This window comes from Stegastes partitus, unplaced genomic scaffold (genome assembly GCF_000690725.1).
Source record: "Stegastes partitus isolate 25-593 unplaced genomic scaffold, Stegastes_partitus-1.0.2 Scaffold1577, whole genome shotgun sequence".
NCBI classification, from domain to species: Eukaryota; Metazoa; Chordata; class Actinopteri; family Pomacentridae; genus Stegastes; species Stegastes partitus.
In genome coordinates, this window is record NW_007579308.1 from 21,018 (window position 1) to 41,115 (window position 20,098).

The 20,098-nt window shown below is 39.1% G+C and overlaps 1 protein-coding gene across 1 annotated transcript in view; it reads right to left on the reverse strand.

Moving 5' to 3' along the window:
* Positions 1 to 400: 400 nt before the first annotated feature.
* LOC103371392 (acid-sensing ion channel 2) overlaps positions 401 to 20,098 on the reverse strand; it is a gene marked incomplete at its 5' end in the record, with an annotated part of 39,028 nt that continues 19,330 nt past the window's right edge. Inside the window, 7 exons of the mRNA XM_008300704.1 lie at positions 401 to 502; positions 2,800 to 2,868; positions 3,498 to 3,577; positions 5,216 to 5,307; positions 7,266 to 7,419; positions 14,983 to 15,039; positions 18,180 to 18,330. Of these exons, the coding sequence (XP_008298926.1) occupies positions 401 to 502; positions 2,800 to 2,868; positions 3,498 to 3,577; positions 5,216 to 5,307; positions 7,266 to 7,419; positions 14,983 to 15,039; positions 18,180 to 18,330 (705 nt within the window). The remainder of the gene's footprint in view (positions 503 to 2,799; positions 2,869 to 3,497; positions 3,578 to 5,215; positions 5,308 to 7,265; positions 7,420 to 14,982; positions 15,040 to 18,179; positions 18,331 to 20,098) is intronic.

The following is a 20,098-nucleotide window of genomic DNA, read 5'->3' on the forward strand; positions in this document are numbered from 1 at the left end:
TGAATGTGTTTGTTTACATAGATATGCTGCACAGGGATGAGTCCCCTTTATTTATGGGTAGTTGACCCATCCAATCTCTGATTTTGTATGTGCATGTATGTGGAGACTTGGACCCCACTGCAGGTCTGGTGTAGCAGAGGCCACCCTCCCACAACAGTACAGTGTAGGGTGACAGAGAGCGCTGATAAGTCCAGCTGACAGCTCCTTAATCCCCATTAGTGCCTCGGATAGGAGGGTGTGACGGAGCGCAGAGCTGTCCTCAGACCAACCCCTGTTCTTGTCCGTGTCTCCTCCCCTCCCCTGTTAAGGTCCTATAGGATGCCGTAACAAAGGATGTAGCGCCATCCGGTGGAGGCAGCCGCCGGATGTGTGTTGGCTCTGAGGGGAAGGGGGGAGGGCTTCAGCAGGCAATCTCCTCCAGAGTGCCCAACGTTGTCTGCAGGGGGACTGTCACGGTGTGGCTGATGGACTCGGAGTGGTTTGCCACTGGGTCGCAGGAACTCTGTAAAGGAAGATTGAAAGAGTCTTTAAGCAGCTATTACAGTGGCAGAGCAGGTGAACACTTTCAAGGCAGAGTACCTTGTATGGCTTTGTAGTTTCTCAGTAATCCAGGTCATGGTAATCTTAGGAGCTGAAAGCAACTGGACCGTTCTTTTCGATTTCTGCTGGACCACCTGGTTTCACGACCGTTCCACACTTGGAGACAGGTGAGTCGTTGGTCGTAAATGGGCCATTAGCCATGTGAGCTGGAGTGACTATAAACATCTGAAACTCCCAACCAGTCACTTAGATCTTATGATGCCTCTTGGATAACAGCGAAACATCTTCAAGACAACCCAACAGAGAAACCTAAAAGAGAAGTCCAGTTGCTTTCTACTGAAGCTCCAAGGAGAGTACCTTGTAACGTGTACTAAGTGGTACATGAACAAACACATTTCAAAAATACAAAACTTCAAGCTGAACTCCGCAAACTAAGTCATAGTATACAATCTATAGCAAAATGTCAAAGATTAAGCACTGTGGAACCTTACAGTGCTTTTTAAAAATTTTACAACTAACCATTTTGATCTACTATTTTAAAAAATACATGCCAAACAGTAGGAACAATGCAAAATTCATGACTAAGTTTGAAATCTTTTTTTCCAATGTCCACCTTTATTTTGAATTACACACTTGATCTTCCTCAGCATGGAGGATTCCTGAATTTCTGGAGAGATGTTCTACCATTCTTCAGAGACTATTTTCTTCAGCTGCTCTTTGCTGGAGGGCCTCTGTCGCTCTGTCTGTCTCTTCAAAATACCCCAAAGGTGCTCTACTGGATTCAAGTCAGGCAACACACTTGACCAGGTCGAAGTTTTTTACTTTTTCCTTCTTTAGAAATTCTCAAGTGGTTTTGGCAGTGTGCTTTGGATGGTTAACATGCTGGAATATTCTTTTTCTGCCAAGTTTCTGCAGACTGGGAGTTATCATGTCAGCCAGTATTTTGGTATATCCACAGGCATTTATGGTGCAGCAACACCTTTTGCAGTCATTTAGACCCTCTATCATCACATTTCCACCTCTGTGCTTCATGTGGTAGTCCTGGCCAGTTTCATTCCAGACACCCCATCTAAGCTGAACAAATTTCTCTTGGTCTCAATGGACCAAAGAATGTGCTCCCAGTAAAGTGCTCGAGTAAAGTTTCATCTTGCATTTTTTTTAAACTTGCATGTCATCCATAAAGGTTTGTCTTATGCAATATTCTTCATTCATGTCTGAGCTGTCACAAAAACTCTTGATTTCCAATGAGAAGCCCTGTACTAGGTCTGAAGCTGCTGCCATCTGTTTCTCACAGCTGTGTTATAGAAATAATGCACTGTCTGTGGCGTTATGCAAGGGCACTGCAGCCCTGATTAGTGGTCCTATGGCTCCTTCTATACCTCCTGATTATTGCTGCAAGTTTATTTCCACTGATTTTTAGTTGATCTTCCTGTATCCTTTGTGAAGTCTCACAATCTAATTTTTTAATTCCTCTGGTAATTCTTCTCCACGTGGAGCCATGATGCAGACATGTAGCTGGACACAGTCCATAGGTCCAAAACTGAGAACATTCTGGTGTTACAGCTCATTTTATAACCCCGTTCCCATGCAATCATGTTGATTAGAAATCACAGATGTACTCAGTTTAGTTTAAGTGATCACAGGTTTATTCACTTTTGCTGCATTGAGTTTTTAATATATTCTTTCTAAAGTAGCTCTTTTTGATTATTCATAAAAGGAAATACTGCAATGTTTGTCTGAGAAATAATAAAATTATTTTGCATTTATACCCTTCTGAATCTTTATACTCTTTATGCTCTATTGCACATAAGGTGTCTGTATACTGTAATTATTACCAAATACTCTGCAGATGCCCTCATACACATTTGCTGCTGCAGATGCCTCTACCATCCCCAACCTCCTCCTTACACTGTCACTTTCATTTTAGTTGATTTAACTCAGATCTGATGTCCATGTACGTGTTTATTAACAGGCCATAAGTTCACACAGCAGAGTCCTTGTTGCTGCTTGAATTCATGGCGATTTCCCTGAAGGAGCAGAGCTTTTCCTGCCAAATTGGCATGTTACAGTGGGCCTGAACACGTTCTTAGTCTTGCTTGAGTGCTCGCTCTACATGCTCGTGCGGACGGTTAGAAATAGTGCAAGGTTTGATATGCATGATCAGAGAGAGTGAAATTATACTGAATTATACACGCTCCACTTACACAAGGCTTTCAGTGGAGAAAGGCTGACAAGTGAAGGGTTAAAGGCCACTCTTACCACATCCTCGCCATGACTCTCCTCCTCCTCCTCTCTGCTCAGTAAGTCCAGTAGTCTGTCTTTCACTACCTGCAAATCAGAAAGTCAGTCTGTTATATATATATATATATTTACAAAAAGATCCCCATGAGCTTTTCCTGCGACAAAGAAACAGTTGACGTCAAGTAAAAACACAACAAGGTGGCAAATGTGGCAACAAACTCCAACATTACAATCATTTCAGCATAAATGCTGTTAAAAGTTTCTTTGAAACTTCTTCAGTGACATGGATTCATATTTACAGCACTCCATTACAGTCATTAAAATGAAAAAAAAACTACTGTTCCAGCGCATTTCCAAAAGCTTAGGGGGAGGCGAAGTCTATTATGTGCTTATCAGAAGCTTGTGCAGCTAAAAGCAGCATGAGAAGCTCTAAAAGGACCGCAAAGCAGAGCAAAGGTAATGGAAAAGTACCATTACACAGTCCTTCATCTCAGTCACCTCTAAATAATTTTGGCTCTTTATCTGCTTTTTATATCAGCGACTTTGTTTCTGTTGTCAGCTTTCACGGTCAATGGTCTGGCACTTCACGGTAACACCAAAAACAAGAGTCATTAAAGTTTATTGGACTGCAAAAGCTATCTGTGGAGGAGTGATGTGTGGGAGTAATTAGACGTTTCAACAGGTATATGAGAGTAAAACTACCACTTGAGACTGACCTCATAAGCATAGTCAAACAGCTCTAAGATGGTGAGGATGCTGGCTCCGATGAACAAACCCATCTGACCACCGATGTCCCCTGAAAACAGATATAAGTACGGTCACACCAAGATAAGGAGAAAGAGAAAGCACAGAAATAGCTTTGCCTGGATCAGTCTTTATTATGCCAAGGAAAGGACTTTATTCTGATCAACTTGCAGCACAGGCAGAGAGGAAGACAATGTTTTAGACTGCAAAGAGGCGGTTTTAAAAATTGCAAAGGGTGTGTTGCTTCAGCTACCAGTGAGATGATAAAATATAACCTTGGAAGTCCAGTTGCAGTGATAGATCCATGAATTTAAAAGTGTATCCAATGGCAAAACACTGCACTGCAATTTGTAGCATGAAGACACAAGACAGCTGTGGAGACTCATTACATAGTCGATAATTGTACCTTTTGTTGCAACTGTCACCTTGTAATCACCAGCATTCATTACACAAAACAATCTACCAGGATGGTATAACCATACTTGATTGGCCAATGCATGCCTTGCTTGAAAACAGTGCATTATATCATGAAAAAAGTTCAGGTTTAACTTTTTCCCTTCTTCTACAACTTGTTTTATTCATTTATTTGTTTTTACTGGAGCCCTCTGCACCAGTAATGGTATCATTTATGAATGTGAATCTCTTGTACGAATGTGGGAGCTCATGTTAGTCTAAATAAGGTAAACAAAACTCAGCGCTTTGTTTAGACGCCAATTCATGGTTTCCACTTTATCGATGTGGACTTTCAAACTGGACAGCGGATGTAAACACAGTTCGAGTTGTACTTTGATAGATTTTGTAGGCAGACAGTCGCATTGATCCTCATATTAAAAGTCTAAAAACATCCGCAGCTTCTGTGGATGTTTCTAAAAGGCTGCGACTTTGCACTTTTTTACAGGATATAGCAGCTGGTTACAGAGTTGGCTGTAGCATTATGTCAATGTGATTATTCCTGAGGTTTGTTGAGCAACTTTGACGGAAAGCAAATCAAAGCACTTTCAAAGTTTGAAAGCTGTTACTTCAACTACATATATTCTTATGATGTATTTTAAAGGTGTGAATGATGGGAATCTACCTGTACAGTCTTTCCTCAGAACAAGCTTTTCTTTTTTCGAGTAGTATTTGTTTTCCTGGTACTGGATTGAATGGTGTACTTGCATTACCCACAGTCCAAAATTTACACGACATGTCGGCCTTAAATCTACTTACATAATTTCAGATAGAGAAATGACACCTATTTTGTGTATTGCTGCTTACTTATATATAGTGTTCCAAGAAACCTGGATTACAAATCACTTCTGGCTATTTTTGTGTTGCAAATTTGGCACATCGCTCCCAGAAGATCTCACGTAACATTACTGCTTGTCAATAGTTGATAAAGAAACAAAACCAAAACAGGTCCAGTGACCACTTTATGTTCAGTTAAAGTGTGTGTGTGTGTGTGTGTGAGGTAAATGCTGCACTTTTCATGTATTCATGCTGCTATATAACTGAAAGAACAAAGAAAATGCCTGATGTTATGGAATACCATTTCATTCTTGTCAACCTTTTGCTTTTTGGTTAATGTTTTGTCACATACTGTTAAAGCATCATCAGTAGGTTTGTTGACCATCTAATTAGGCAACTCAGGAACACAGCCTTGACAGATGATGAGGTTTGATAAACAAAGTGTCCTACTCTGCAAACCTACCCAGCAAACCTGCTACCTCGTAGGCTTTCTTCTGCTCGATGGTCTCGTAGTTCAGTGCCTCAAAGAACACATCCAGCACCAAGATGTTGTCTCTGCAAAAGGCCAAACAGGGCATTTGTCTAATCAATCCCACTTCAGATAATCACTTGGCAAGCAATACAGTCAACAACAGTCCATCCATTTCCAATAGAGCTGGGCGACTGGAGGAAACAGCAGCACTGTGTGGGAGGACAACATGCTTGTTGCAGTCAGTCGAAGATTCCAGTTATTTAGAATCTTATTTAAAAGGGCTATAGGAAACAATGTGGGCAGTGAAGAGGTTCAGCGGTTTGTCTTGCTGTTCGACAGGGAGAAAGGCTCTAAGCTGAAATCTATACAAGTCTTTTCAGTGTGGAGTTTGCATGTTTTTCTTTTTTCATGCGTTTCCCTGGACACTCAGCTCATTGGGTAGATTGGAAACTCAAAATTCAGACTGGTGGTTCATGAATATGGTAAAAAAAAAAAAAAAAAATTAGCATCTGAACACATGGTCAGGGACAACATTAAAACCACCTGCCTAATATTGTCTAGTTTTTACTCGTGGCACCAAAACATCTCTTACTGAACTCTACAGACCACTGAAGGTGTCCTGTGCTTTTAGGCACCAAGATGTAAGCAGCAGATACTTGAAGTCCTGGAAGCTGCGAGGTGGAGCCTCCATAGATTGGACTTGTTTTTCTCATGGATGCTTAATTAGATTGAGATCTTGGGAATTTGGGGGCCAACTGAACACCTTGAAGTCTTTGTCGTGTTCCTCAAACCATTCCTGAACACTGTTTGTAGTGGGGCATGGAGCACTATTCTGCTAAAAGAGGCCACTGCAATCAGGGAACACTGCTGCCATGAAGAGGTGTACGTGGTCTGCAGCACAACTTTAAAACCACTGACAGGTGAAGTGAATAACATTGATTATCTTGTTACACTGGCAGCTGTCACGGGATGAACTTTATTAGGAAGTCAGTTCTTGAAGTTAATGTATTTGGAAGCGGGAGAAATGAGCAAAGTAAGGATCGTATACAAGGGCCAAATTGTGATGGATGACTAGACGACCAAGGCAGAGCATCTCCACAACAACAGGTCCCGTGGGGTAGTCGCAGTATACAGGGGTTAGTCATTACCATCAAAGGTCCAAGGATGAGCAACTGGTGAACCCATGTCAGGGTCACAAGGCTTATGGATGTGCATGGAGAGTGACGACTGGCCTGTGTGGCACAATCAAGCCATATGCTGGCTATGGTACATGACTATCAGGACGTACAGAGTATCACAGTTTGCTGTGTCCAGTGCACCGCTGAAAGCTCCTACAATGGGTACGTGAGCATCAAAACTGGACCATGGAGCAATGGAAGAAGGTGCTCTGGTATGATAAATCATGTTTTCTTTTACATCATGTAGACCAGGGGAAAAGATGGCAACACAATGCACTATGGGAAGATGATGGGCTGGCTGAGGCAGTGTGATTATCTGGGCAATGTTATTCTGGGAAACTTTGGCTCCTGCGTCCATGTCGATATTACTTTGACACCTAAGTGTACACTGTTACAGAACACATTACCAATTAATTGTAATCGTATTCTTTGATGGCCTCTTTCTGCAGGATGAGTTTCTCTGCTAAACTGCAAACATTGTTCAGAAGCAGTGTGAAGAACATGACAAATAGTTCAAGGTGCTGTCTTGGCTTGACTTCTGTGGATTCCAGGCCTCAACTGCTTACAGTGTTTTTGGCTACAGGAGGCAACATCAGGCAAGTTGTTTGAATGTTGGGGCTGGTTCTTGTATGACTGGCCCCACATGTCAAGTTTTACCCAAAAACATTGAGAGAAAATTAAAACAAAAGTCCCCAAAGAACAAAATAATGAAGATTAAATTTGTGTATATGAATATTTCATGACTGAGCCTTACTGATTAGTACAATGGGTTTAATTAAAGCTATCATTGCAGAATTTAATTTGCAAATTTACGAGCAGATTCATTGTGCAGCATCTTCAGCAAACATGAAACCTCTACTCACGTGATGTACTTCTCCGACTTGTTGAACTTCTTCTGCAGGTAGCGGGCGGAGGTCTTGCTGGGGATTTTGACCATGGATAACTCTTTGTTGTAGCGGGTCGTGTTGCACGGCGTCCGGCACATGCAGTTACTGCTCTCAACGGCAGAAAGTTTGGCTTCACACAGACGTGGTGATGGAAAACGGAGGAGCGTAAATTTGGGAAGGAAGACGGAACGAGACGTGGGAGGATGGGATGAAGATGATGGACACAAGGGAAAACAATTTAGATGCAAAGTGACTCTTCTCCTTTCAATAATCCCAGAAAAATCCAGTTCAAAGGCTGTAAATGAAGCAAACAGACTCTGGCTGAATGGTGTTTTCTCAGAGTTTCATAAAGGACTGCATTATTGATTCGGGTGTGAAGGTTCTCCTGTGGTTATGAATATTCTATTGACAATGTGCACGTTTGACTAAAGGGCTTCACCTTAGTGACAATTCATATCCAACTGGCCAAAACAGCTCATCCCTTTTGTTTAAAGAACCTCTGCCCGGACTGAACTGGTGTAATAATAAAATGCAATAAAAAGAGTCAGGAGGAGGGTTATCTGCGCAAATCAAACAGCTGATATATTTGTTTAATATTGTATGAGAAACTTATCTCTCAGCTGAGATCCCTTATTATTATATACGTTATCACAAGTATAAGATATGATAAAACGCTAAATTTGTTAAAGTCAGCAGATACAAAGTTATCACTAAGTGACAGTGAGACAACATGAGATACTGTTGAGATGTTTTTAAATCAAAAATGATGTCAGAAATTAAATAAAAACTGAAAAATATGCTTCAATAGCAGAAAAATCAATTTAATTTTTTAAACAAGTCATTAAAAAACTTCCATTTAGCTGAGTGACAGAAACATCTCTGCATTTCAGTAATATTTGTCTCTTCTAGTGAGTCAGCTGCAGCTTTTTAAATGATGAGATGACTCTGGTTTATATCACTGCAAATTGATTTTTGGTTTGTTGACAGAACAAAGCATCATGAAAAAAAGTCACCTCGGAGTGAGAGAACGTGCACTAGTACAGATTTCTGACAATTTATACACTAAATGATCATTTCACGTATTTGAAATCCAATCAAAACATTTTAAAACTGATGTAGCATAGCTCACAACACAGATAATTACACTTTCATTGCCTTATTTTCCCATTGTTTTCCTCAACAAAGCCCAAACCTTACAAATCTGAAGTAACATGCTAGGCTGTGATGCTGATTCAACATACACATCTACATGTCCAGCTTTGGTAACTTCTTTTACTTTGTAGTATAGGAGTGCCAGTTAACCCTCTGAACTACAACAAGTTTCTGTTTTATTTTTATTTTAGTGCTTTTTTTTTTTGCTCCTGTCACATTTTGCCTTACTGTTTTTTACTTCAATATGAAGTCCTGCAACTCAATGGAAACAGCACAACCATGAAGGAGAGAGAACTCAGAAATATCTTCTGTGCAGTATAACACAATTATGATGCCATAAATCATCCTAAAAACACATAAAAAACTAAGGTGTTACCACTACTAAATGAAAAAAAATGATGAGTCAACACATTATAGATATTTAACAATTTAGATGTTTTCTTTGCCCTGCTACTTGTCTCCTATCTGCTCCTTGTAAACACAGCCTGCTGTTCATCCAAATGGTCTTTGAATTTTTGTCATGCGACTGTTGGTTGTAGCTGAGTCACTCATGACTTCACGGTTGAGCGGTAGAGTGCAGAATTTTTTGTTTTTCACAGGATTTCTTTAGAGCAAACAGTTTGAAATGAAACGCAGAATGACAAGACTGTTGAAATATCACAATTTTAAGCTTAGATTTGATTAAGCTCTCTGATGGAAGTCTGTTCAGTGTTTTTTTGGAACATTTTTGAGTGAGACATGTACAATTAAGTTATTTAGGTAAACAAATAAACTATCACAGTTTTAAGGTTAGAATTGTGGAATTTTCCTGCATCATCACGCATGATTTTGAACATTTTTTTTGTTGTTGTTACAGATTCTGGCTTCGATAAATGATGCAATTTTGGAGTTTCTTTTGTTTTTTGTTTTTTTCTAAAAAGAGAACATGCTTTTCAAATCCAACAATGAACAATAAAGCTGATAATATTCAAACTAATCTAGTATATAGGCCTGAAGCATCTTGTGCTCAGGATGTCAGATTTATATGTTGGGTATTTCTCTTCTTATTGTGACTAAAATCAGACATGCAAACACAAGGCTTTTTTATGCTTGTGTTTGTGAGTAATGGCTCCATTTATGCTGCGTCTCGGGTTGTGCGTGTGTTTACTCCACAAACGCTCTAATGACAGTACAAGTCAATGTCATTGTCAGTGTCACTGAGGGCAGAATTGTAAAGCAACAAACACAAACATGCCCTCGAGCCGCATCCCCGAAAACAGCCTTTACCCCGACAGAGACAAAGTCCTTATGCACAAATGCCAAGCTCTATCCGAGGCTCTGCTTTGGCAGCTTGACTCAGAGAAGAAGAAGAAGCAGAAAAAAAAAAAAAAAAGCACTGTATGATTTCGTGTGGAGCCCATGGCCTCCTCCACAACACCATCCCCTCCTGCAGCACTGATGGTGATGTTAAGTGACACGAGCTTTTCAAATATAGCTCCGTCGAAAGCGTCTTTCGGGTAAAGTCTCTGACGTTGTTTAAACAGATCTCACTTAATTTCACGAGAGGTTTTCCACCGAGCGCTTTCTCACCAACTTCAGATTTGAAGACTCCCACCCCGCTATGCTGGAAATGGAAAAGGAAAAGAAGAGGCTAATGTTATCAGGCTTATTTCTCAGTGAGACAGCTCTGTGGTGGACCTCCGGATCACAGAGCATGAAGCAGATATCCCCAGGGCGAACTAATAGCTGGCAGGACTACACAGTCACGTAACTGCAAGAGGAAATTCAATATGGATTCTCAGTGGTCTTTTATTTTTATTTAAATGAGGCGTTATTGGATACACGGGAGCAAGGCCTCATGCATCCAAATCATTGATTTCGTTGTCTAACCCTCTAACCCGTGTCCACGCACGCTTAAATCTAAAAGACCAAATTACCATTTCTTCCTGATAAGTTCCATATCTTAGAACTAGCTGAAAAGTGTGAATAAATATCTTTTTGACAGAGAGACGACTGATGTAACCACTTTTTTTTCGTGGCAGTTTTGGCAGCTTGGAAATAATTGTGTCTCTGTCTGGATGTGTAATTCTAATCCGCCCGTGTTTGTTCAAAAAGCAAATGACTAGATAAGAAAAAGTTGTTCACAGACAACAGATGTAGCTGTCTCCTATTAAAATAAAAATACTTTCAGTGCTGTTTCCAAAAAAACTTGAGTGACACAGTTATAGAGACAGAAAAACCCAATCAAACTTTGACGTGCGGAATCTCCTTTGGTGGTTCGAAGCAAATTGGCACTGGGAAGTTTAAACCCGAATTCATTTGCATGCGATGATCCAAGCTGCACGAGCGTGTGTGCACGGGTTGGGATTGTAAAAGCCTTACTGTTCCAAAAATGAAGCCAATTACAGGAAAGGAAAAGGAAAAGAATTGTCTGCACCGACACCGTCTTCAGCGTGCTTTTCGAGTACATGTTAATGACACTGGTGAGTTACACCGAATGCTCTTACGGTGTGGGAGTCTGCTGCCTTGATGCTGATTGCCTGAAAGTTTTGTTGCCCTTGGATACATTTTTTTTTTTTATTCTTTGCACCTCTTCGGCTTTCCAGAAATAGTTTTACTACTGGGTGGGAGAGGTGGAGGCTGAGCAGAGGGAAGAATGGTGTGGGAGGAGAGAAAGTGTTACTGATGCTGCTGCAACTCCTGCCGGCCAACAGCTGAAGGTGGTAAAGGTCACGCATTACTCACTGGGATTTTGCATCCCGTTGGTTTCTGTTTTCCTTGAATATGTGTTTTTATTTCACAAAAAAAAAGAAGATTATAATACAATTAATACTGGCTAAAAGTAGCTTTGCTTAATAGTTTTAAATATGCTATAACTTTTTAATTATCACGCTTAAAAATGAATTAATCCTGTGCTAGAGCGCTTTAATTATAAAGCACGACCCATTGCCACCGCTTAAGTTGCTAAATGAGTATAAAACCCTTGCAGTGCCAAAAACTAATTTTTTTTTTTCACACTCACTTCATGGAACCACAACTACATTTTCAAAATAAGACAACTCATCTCATTGAGACCCACCCTGAAAACACCCAGGGGTAATTAAAGCTGGATTTCTAGAGTTTAGCAGAAGTTTACAGCTGATTTACAGTCAGTTTGTTCGTATCACTACTGCGACACAATATGTGCTGAGTGCAGTATGATCAGCTGTATAATAATATATCATCTGGTGTCCTATCACTGTATTAACATTGTGGTCATATTAAATCATTCATCCAGTGCGGACAAGAGAGAAGAAGGTCTGCAGAGTAATGGTTGTGTTAGATGTGTGCTAAGACCTTTTCAGGCCTGAGGTGTGTAACACTGCTGCTTCATCAATCTGGTAAAGTGACGCCATTCTGTCAGTCTGACAGACAGAGGTCACTTTTGCGTTAATGTTCCTTACAAATGGTATTTATCAGCCATGTGAGATTGGACAGGAGATCAGGTGATGTATAATGTAATACACGAAAGACTAAATGGAAGAACAAGCTTATTAAACTGTCCAAATAAATAATAGATACTATGAAAAAAGAAATACTGTATTTTTTTTCTTTTATTAAATTGCTTATTACTTTGGTTTGACCATAAAATTACACATGTTTGATTGTATTTAAATCTGCAAAAAAATCAATTATTTTACAGATATTGACTGTAATATGAAAGTAAAAACTATATATGATGAACATGCTGACTGTAAAAGTAAAACACTTCACAAGCTTTTTAAAAAAGTGCCAACACGTCCAGTGAAATCCCACCTCTGGCCTCTGTCAGAGCTGTTGGACTCTTTTTGCCTAAATCTTTCCCTTTCTCCGCCATAACTACAGACCCATTTCCAAGTTCCCTTTTATATCAACAATTTTAGAAAAAAAAAATAGATATATTTTTTTCAAGCTGTTTTTCTTTGCACTCGAAAATTACATTTTTTGAAGTTTCGATCTGGGTTCATGGACCATTGAAGCTGTGCTGCTCAAGGTTACCAACGAGCTTTAAATGGCCGCTGGTGATGACGTGAGCCGAGTCCTCTTACTGCTGGACCTCAGCTCAGCCTTTGACTTGACCGACCACAGCATCCCGTAACACACTGAGGCAGACGGAGATGTTTGCTACAGCTTTAGAATTGTTTTCAGCATATCTGTCAAATGGGAGGTTTTAATAGGTTTCAAAGTGCAGCCTGCTGTTGCCACTCGTTCAGTGGTGGTGCTTTATACTAAAAGACGTTTCTGCAGACTTTAAAGTTTGCTAATGACTTGCATGTCTGCAGACCTCGTTTGTGCAGGGCAGTGGTTGTGCTGTCACAAACAAAAGCTTCCCTTATCATCTCATTCATCCACTTTAGGACTGTAGCTCCCTAAACTTGAATTTTCAGATATTTTATATTTGCATTTCCTCAAGAAACAAAACAGTTCTTTGTTGCAGTCACAGCTGCTGGGTTCATTGGAACTAAACTGCAGCATAAACAGTGACTAGAAACGTGCTACATTATTACATGCGCATGACTATCTTTTAAAGTGACATTTCCGACTGGTGCTGTGTTGAAAATGATGCAGAAATGTTACTAGGTCTAGCAATCAGAATTCAGATTCACACACAAAGCCAATGGTCTAGTTTGATTAAAAGAAAAGAAGTGCATGTCAAAAATGGGTTTCGTTTTCTCTATGGATGCCTAAACCTGGGCAGATATTCATAACCATCATGACTCTTCCTTTTTATGCTGACGACACACATGTGTACCTGCCTATTACATCCTCTGACCATGATATGCTGAATGTTCTGCCTTTGTGAAGTCATTATTTGAAGATTTTCTTCAGTTGAACTGGGTTTAAATCACCTCCAAAGTTGTACAGTCATGTTTTATTACCTTATAAATATTTAAAAATGCAATCAATCTTTACTTTTTAAGACATGAAAACCTTTTTAAACACTTTCATCTCATTTGCCGAGAATACTGCAACAGCCTTTTTACCTGCCTGAACCAAAAATCTATAGATTGACAGAACTCAGCTGCCAGGCTTCTTGTGATCACACCATTTCTGTCTTTGCTGCTTTACCCTGGCTCCCAGCACATTTAAAGGTAGATTTTCATATTTTATTGATCACTTCAGAGCCCTTCATGGCCTCTATTCCAGCAAAACCTCAGATTTTGTCAGCTGGACAGGCCCAACTCAATGCTTTTCCTGATTTTAGCTGAATTTAAATATCCTTTGAACCATCTTTTCTTGACTTTAATGTTTCTATCTTCACCAGCACTGTACTAGTTAATATACACAAAATGAAAAATCTTGTGATTGCAAGACTTTGCTCTTTTATTTTGCTGCCTTGTGAAACACTTTGTACCATTATTTGAAAAGCAAGCTATAAACAATGAATCTTTTTGTACTCTACATCTGTTTGCGCTTTCTCGGTGTAAGCTCCTGAATTTTGTAATTGCTTTCCCCCAATATCATCATTAAAAACATGTTTTTACTTGCTGGCTTACCAGCTTAGATGCCATTTCAATGTTTTTCTTGATATACAGTACTTGTGACTACCTTTGTCATTTACATATCATGATTTAAATGTTTTTGCTTTTGTTCTTGGCTTTTAATTTACTTTTTTAGTTTTAATTTTAAAAACAACAACAACAAAAAAAACGGCGGCAATTATGCTAACCTTTGAAAGTACTATCTAAATAAACTGACTGGACTTTCTTACGGTCCTCAAGATTAGAATCAAAAAACAGAAGATATGAAAACACCTTTTTATGATCCTGCCAGCTTGGAAAGGTGAAATAGTGACTTTTAAACACTTTCCAAAGAATTTAATTTAGATCAAAATCGCAGAATCAGCCTCATCTGACTTTCATGTGTCTCTCTTGAGTGTAAAATATCACAGAGAGGTGTTAGGGCAGGTTCATAGCGAGCTAAAAACAATAAAAGCCAGATTATGATGAGCCTATATTTAATAAAAGTGACAAAGTTAATATCAAATCTTGATCCTGATAGAATGAGCCACGGCTGCCAAAACCTTTAACATAGCTGTATAATTTACCTCAATGCAGGAACTATGACGCATTATCTTTGTGACTATTCATGCATTAAATTGAACTCTGCCGTCCCTGTCTGCTCTGATGCTGCTTATAGACTTGATGAGCCCTTCACACACAAGGGGAAATATTAAGATGACTCTTCTTGATAAATCACAAAGTTCAAAAAGTGACACTTTCTGCCATATATAATACATACTGAAACTTTGCGGCTTTATTAGCAGACCACTTGTGTGCCTGCAGAGCCTAGATTGTTGTTCTTACTACAGTGCTTGTGCATTCACAGCTGCAGATGCTCTTAACTTGAGCCGTCTCCAGTTTGAAATTCTCTCCACTGTTGCTCATCTTTAAAGAAGCTTTAGCATTAAAGCTCAGAGTCAACAGAAAAAAAAAAAAAGTAATCCTAATCCGTTTGGAAGGCAGTAATAATATGTAAAACAGCACACCGTGTATGTGCGTATTATATGGACCCATGTTTCTGAGTGTCTGTGCAGACTTACCGAGGGCAGGTTCAGCACAGTCTTTGTACTGCTCAGGTGTGCAGTAGGAAGCGTCACCTAGAAACAGGTTAAATAACACACATTAAAGAACATGCTGACCTCAAGTTTTAACATTTAATCCTGTAAGGCTGCAAATTGAAACACATCACATTTAGTTGACCTAAAAAAGAACTATCTGTATTTTACATTTCAACACCACATTTAGACAGTCCCAGAGACCTATTGTTCAGTCTCCCAGTGCTGTTGGATAGTACGGAGGTGTATAGGATCTGGCAATCAAGCTATGAACTCACATAACCTGTAAACTGATTTAAACGTATTCAGGACTTTTCTGACATGCATGTAGAGAAAACAGTCTGTCGCCTTTTGGAGCTGGTGGAGCCACAGTACGCCCTACGCTCTCAACACTACATTTCAGACAGCGTCCTATTGTTGCTTTACAACAAAGCTCCTGACCACCAACGCAACATGAAGAAACAGTGTGGCGTTAATGCATTGCAGTTGTCAAGCATATACTGTGCACTGGATTGATTAATTAATTACACAACCGTACTTGAAATGTGCATCATTCCTATTTTAAATTATATAGAAGAGTCTCTAAAATTGCCTCCATTACTTGTAAATTAACAAACCAACAGTTATTTTAAGTATTATGCCAATATTGCCAAATTACATTTATATTACTTTTTATATTTTTACTGAAAATCTGCTGTATTGTTTATACAGTATATTTTTTTCAGCTTTCTTAAATTACACACAAATTGACATAATTTTTTTTTACATAATTAAATGTAAAGCTTGTTATATGAAGGCCTTTTCCTGTTCTACTAATTTAACATTATTCCTCGTATTTCCAAATTTACATTTATGTGAACTTCTACGTTCACACTCTGGAAATTCTGGACAGAAATTAAGCAGACTTTTTTTTTCTTCTTTTGATTGTTTATAAATCAGAACAGTCCAGACATGCCTGGAGTCTTGTTTTATCACCACTCCTGCTATTGGAGCTCTTCATGCTCTTGTGGATGCTTGTATCTTTGTACTCTGGGAAATTCCTTACTGAGGGTATTAATTTATTGAAAAAAAAAACAAACAAAAAAAACCCCCTCCACCTTGCGATGCAGCCCACAAAGTGGTTCATAACCAGAGGCCAGTTTTAGTTTTCTGCCTGAGGAGCTCTGCACAATTATTTGTGAATAATTGGTTGTTTCTGTAATAAATCCGAATAAACTGAACAAAGGCTTTTCAAAAAGGTCTTTTAAAACTGTGACAGCAACAGTTTGGGACAAATGAATTTTTCTGCAAAAAATGAAGTTGAAATATCTGTAAGTATATATATTTTTTGCATTTTGTTGGAATGATGACATTTTACTTTATTTTTACAGTTTTATTGACAGTTTTTTTTTTTTTTTAACAGTGCATCTAAATTCTAAAAAAATATTTGTGAATAGTGTAATCTCTACAACATGTAGATGTTTACATGCTGTGGGACACATTCATCACATTCAATTTTAAGCTTGTTATGACTTTGTTGTTCATATCTGGATTTGAGTGGGAGACACATTGAAAAAAATGGGAAAAAATGATTCACTTACACTAAGATCATAATATGTTTTCTCTGTTAAATTTTAGACCTGAATTGAACAAATGAATAACTTATTTGTGGCTGCAGAACTTCAAAGTCTTTCTGCAGCAGCATTTGAAACTGAATCTGTATCTTAACCGCTAAAAAAAACACATTTAACTGATCCTGGGCTTTTTATTCTGGGCTTTGTTTACTCGCCCAAAAAGCGGCTTGTTGCATCAGACAGGAACAGGTTCTGAATGTTCTGGGACGTGATGGGTGGAACAGGTGCGGATGTTCTCTAATGTGGAGATGGAAGTGCTCTGGGGGTTTGCACAGATTCATTTTAGGATGATAAAGAGGGAGCATAATTGGATACCCAGACAGTATTGTGTGTCTTCAGTGAAATGTGTAAATAGAGTTAGGATTAATTTGCATTTAAAATATTTATTCCATTTCAGAAACCCTCCAGCACAGAGAGGTCCTCTATAGAGTGTGCAGGATGTGACTGATTCCATCCAAAATGGAAAGAGTGATTTCATAATAGACTCGGTGGGCACTGACAGTTTTTAGAGGAAAAGAACTAAAAATATGGCTGTTTTTTTTTAACTAATGCATGATATACCAACACTATGAAACATTACAAAGGAATTTAATCATATCAACTTATCTTTTCCAGTTTCCCTAATGTAAATATACAAGTTTTGTTTAGATCATTTCAGAAGTTAAAAACACAAGTTCCTACAAGTTGATGCATTTTGATTTTAAAGCATTTACTTAAATGACAGACAGCTGAATTAACTGTTCACTCAACTCATTAAATTAGGTTAAGAAGAAACAAAACTAGCATATCTTGCCAGGGCGCATCATTAAGGAGTTAAAACTCCTCAGAGATTCTTTTTTTTTGTAGATTAGGAAACCAGACATGATAGAAGCTTGCTGTGTCTTTAATACAAGTTAATTAAAGTCATGATTGTTTCTTTTGATAAAGTTTGTAATGAATTCAGTCGCTCCGCCTGTAAACGTCTAACTTATCTCATTGTAACCAGAAAAAAAGCTTCGCAGATGTTTTTTTTGTGCTGACTGGAAATGATCAGAAATGGCTTCAACAGCGGAGAAATAAAGAAAGAACTCTTCAGACGAAGAAAATGTAAAGGGAAAACAAGTCTGTCTGCAACCATTGTCTTAACTCAGCCACTTTTACACTTTGACAACTCATTAGATGACTTCTGCGTAATTAATCAACTGAAGTGCAGTAGATTCACAATTCTAAGGCAGGAAGAGAACATTTCTAAGCTAAATGAACCTGAAATGCTTTACTGTGCATGTTCGTGAGGCTACATAGGCAATCAACCAAATTAGTCCAATGAGGCCTTGGTTGTTCTGACTTATAAACAGGTAGCTGCATAAAACAATCTGCGCAGCACCTTTTTTCCTGCCAGACACATAATCCCGGGGATTTTCTAAATACCAACACCTAATCCAATATTGACTTGTCATATCAATATGAAGCCTCTCAGAGCTGTTCAATCTCATGTGAAATACTGCAACCTTGCTTAAAAACGCTGTTTGTGAATGCATGCTCGATACACTGCTCCATCTAATATCTGAGCGGTCAGTCAGAACAGCTCACCGGGCATGTGCACCATCCTGCAGTTGCAGTTCTCCACGATGTAACGCGTCTCACAGTCGATCCGGCAGGCGGTGACGCTGTAGGCCTGAAAGAAGCCCGACTCCAGAGCTTTGGACTCGCACTCTCCCCACGGGGGAGGCAGGTAGGTCAGCTGCAAGTGAGAAAGGAAGTGGGGGTTAGTCAGGCCTGGGGGAAGGAAAAAAGTGTGCTTGGAAAGTTTTTAAATGTTAATACCACACAGATGATACCTTCCTCACATTGACACCAGTGAAAGAACTGCAGGAACAAATCGGAACAGTACTTATTGAATAAAATCCCTCACTGGTCATTGAATAAACCCATAAAAAACTAATCTCTGCGAATCAAAATTACATATTTACTATGTATGTATGTATGTATGTATGTATTTATTTATTTATTAACCATGAAAATAAACCCTACCGACCTTAAAATGGCTTCGATGTGACTCCACATCATTGCTTTCCCTATGATCTATGCAGATCTGTGAAGTCCCTATCTCTCTCCCGACTTGTGACAGCTCAAGCACACCAGCTCACCAATGATTCAGACTCTACACCACACAATGGCAAGTTGTAATATTTTACTTATTCAGCAAGAAACTGATTCTAAAGAAAAATAATGCTACAAAAAGTTCCACTCTGTAAGCTGACAGGATCGGTCCCTTAGTTCTGTTACATATGAAACACCAGAAGTCTGAATTTGTGTTTGTAGACTAAAATCAGTGCACTTTAAGATGGAAATGCTCAGTTATGGTGTTCACTGCTAAGTTCAGACAAGATGTGTCTTCCAGCATATAAAAAACACCAAATATACATTTTAACAAGGAAAAAAAACAGATTTTTGTCAGAGGACGTCTCTAAGTGCATGACCTTATTGACATTTTTGCTGCATTTATGGGGTTGACTACTTAGTTAAGACTAGATGTGTCTTCCAGCATATGAAAAAGACGGCTGTGGCTCAAGTGGTAGAGCGAGACGATCAATGATCGGAAGGTCGGCGGTTCGATTCCCTGTAACCTGTGTCATGGTCATTGTGTCCTTGGGCAAGGTGCCTGGTGTGAATGCGTATGAATGGATTGTTTGAGGTGGTGGTTGGAGGAGCCGTAGGCGCAGAGTGGCAGCCATTACCACCAGTAATTGACACTGTAAAGCGTCTTGACTGCATTTTTTTGCCATTGCGTTTCCCAGCTTTTTAATATTGGTGTTGATTTCACAAACTAAGAATTAACAACATTCACTGACAACCTTTTTTTTTTTTTTTTTTACCAAACTTAAACTCTATAAAGGGTATGTGCTTCAGGAGAAAGCAACTCAGCCTCTCTTATTGTTTCTTGAAACGGTTGCACCTCTGATCCAAGAGGCTTCCTCAGTTCAGGGAGCCTCTTGGATCACAGGTGTAACGTTTCCAAAGAACCGAAAAGAAAAGCCAAGCTGCCTCCTAATGCAGCACTAAGGGTTACCGTGACCTGGATGACTGAACATCTGCACAGCGATGAATAAACAATGAATGAAGTAATATTTCATGATCGTAAGCATCGCCAACACGTAAACACTCGAGGATAATATTCCAGAGAGACAAATGAAGTCATCACTATTTTGATGTAAATTGCTTTTTGAGGAGCTGCAGCATCTGTACAATCACACACTGCAGCTCACGATGAAAGTTTCCTCCACCGCTGAAGATTTATCAGTTTGACCTGTTGCACTGCTGTTAATTAACAGGCTCCTTACATTCAGTAAGTCAGGCTGTAGAGTGAGTTGAAAGTCAACTGATTAAAGAGCTAAAGTCATCCACAAAGTACAATGAAAAGCAGCAACAAACCAGCTGAGACAAACTACGAATCTGCAGGCAGCAGCTGACATTTATAAAAAGGTTAATGTGATCTGATGATGTAACCC